Source organism: Austrofundulus limnaeus, unplaced genomic scaffold (assembly GCF_001266775.1).
Source record: "Austrofundulus limnaeus strain Quisiro unplaced genomic scaffold, Austrofundulus_limnaeus-1.0 Scaffold127, whole genome shotgun sequence".
In the NCBI taxonomy this organism is placed as follows: domain Eukaryota; kingdom Metazoa; phylum Chordata; class Actinopteri; order Cyprinodontiformes; family Rivulidae; genus Austrofundulus; species Austrofundulus limnaeus.
The window spans coordinates 186,555-188,403 of NW_013952529.1; the positions used below are offsets into that span (position 1 = coordinate 186,555).

General features: G+C 50.2%; 1 protein-coding gene across 1 annotated transcript in view; it reads left to right on the forward strand.

Moving 5' to 3' along the window:
- The window catches only part of eif6 (eukaryotic translation initiation factor 6), a gene marked incomplete at its 5' end in the record, with an annotated part of 3,412 nt that extends 1,770 nt beyond the window's left edge, over window positions 1–1,642 (forward strand). Inside the window, 5 exon segments of the mRNA XM_014015300.1 lie at window positions 43–128; window positions 213–388; window positions 777–953; window positions 1,032–1,216; window positions 1,303–1,642. Coding sequence (XP_013870754.1) covers window positions 43–128; window positions 213–388; window positions 777–953; window positions 1,032–1,216; window positions 1,303–1,312 — 634 coding nt within the window. The 3' untranslated portion in view covers window positions 1,313–1,642.
- Window positions 1,643–1,849: the final 207 nt, after the last annotated feature.

Below are 1,849 nucleotides of genomic sequence, written 5' to 3' on the forward strand. Positions count from 1 at the left end.
GTGTGTGTGTGTGTGTGTGTGTGTGTGTGCGCGTGCGTGCAGCGTGTTTGAAGGGGAGCTGTCAGAAACCATCCCGGTGGTCCACGCCTCCATCGCCGGCTGTCGTATCATCGGCAGGCTGTGCGTCGGTGAGTGAAACGTCTCCTCAGCTCTTAACGAGCCCTCCCTCGTTAGCGTCTCGTTAAAGGAACCTGCCGCTCTGCTGCCTTCAGGTAACCGTCACGGCCTCCTGGTTCCCAACAACACCACGGACCAGGAGTTGCAGCACATCAGGAACTCTCTGCCGGACGCCGTCAGGATCCAGAGGGTGGAGGAGAGGCTTTCTGCTCTCGGGAACGTCATCGCCTGCAACGACTACGTGGCTCTGGTTCACCCCGACCTGGACAGGGTGAGGCCGTGATCCGACACACCTGTTAGATCCAGACTGGAATAGAAGCTAAATATGTTAGTGTTAGCATCTTTTAAAGTTACCTGTTAGATCCAGACTAGCATAGAAGCTAAAGATGTTAGTGTTAGCATCTTTTAAAGGTACCTGTTAGATCCAGACTAGCATAGAAGCTAAATATGTTAGCGTTAGCATCTTTTAAAGGTACCTGTTAGATCCAGACTGGAATAGAAGCTAAAGATGTTAGCGTTAGCATCTTTTAAAGGTACTTGTTAGATCCAGACTGGAATAGAAGCTAACGATGTTAGCATTAGGGTCTTAAAGCTAACTGTTCGGAGCTGAAGTGGTTGGATCCAAACAAGCTAACAGCTGCTGACCCTGTGGTCCTCAGGAGACGGAGGAGATCCTCGCAGACACTCTGAAGGTGGAGGTGTTCCGTCAGACGGTGGCGGAGCAGGTCCTGGTCGGTTCTTACTGCGCGTTCAGCAACCAGGGAGGCCTGGTCCACCCGAAGACGTCCATCGAAGACCAGGACGAGCTGTCGTCTCTGCTGCAGGTCCCTCTGGTGGTGAGTGGGCTCAGGCGGGGGTCTGGGGTTTCAGAACCCGGCTGACGTTCTGTGATCTGATTGGTTGCCTGTTGGCAGGCAGGTACCGTGAACCGGGGCAGCGAGGTGATCGCGGCGGGGATGGTGGTGAACGACTGGTGCGCGTTCTGCGGCCTGGACACCACCAGCACCGAGCTGTCCGTCATCGAGAGCGTGTTCCGACTCAGCGACTCGTCGCAGCCCTCCGCCATCGCCACCAGCATGAGGGACTCTCTGATCGACAGGTGACACCTGGACCCTGCAGCGCTCTCAAACAAATCATGTGCTGCAGGTTGGATGTTTACCTTCTGTTTGTCCTCTCTCCCTGCAGCATGGCGTAAAACCACTGCCGCCGCGTGGAGCCGTGCACCTGCAGCTGCTGGACTCTTCACCTGCAGCTGCTGGACTCTTCACCTGCAGCCCTCCTCCATCAGTGCAACAGTTAGAACATGTTTACTTCAGAACACCTGTAGCTTTAAAGGCTGAAACCTTCAGCTGATGTGCAGTTTTTACCCTGATGGTCTCAGAGGGGTGGGGTCTTTCTGATGGCTTGTTTCTGTCAAACCGGACTTGGTGGATGTTGTTGAAACTGTCTCTGTAAAATAAAACTGATCTCTCTTTATCTGATTAACGTTTTAAGGAAAATAAAATGTTCTGACGGCTGTATTTTTGAGGGATTAAGAACTCGACAGTTTATTTGACTTTTCATTGTGAATCAGAATGATTGTTAATTTTTCACATAGAAAAATTAACTTTAAAATTAATTTTTCTTTAAATTAACTTATATACATATACTATACGCATATACAGTATATACACATACATACATACTGTATATATGCGCACACACACGTGTATATATACACGTGTGTGTGTAT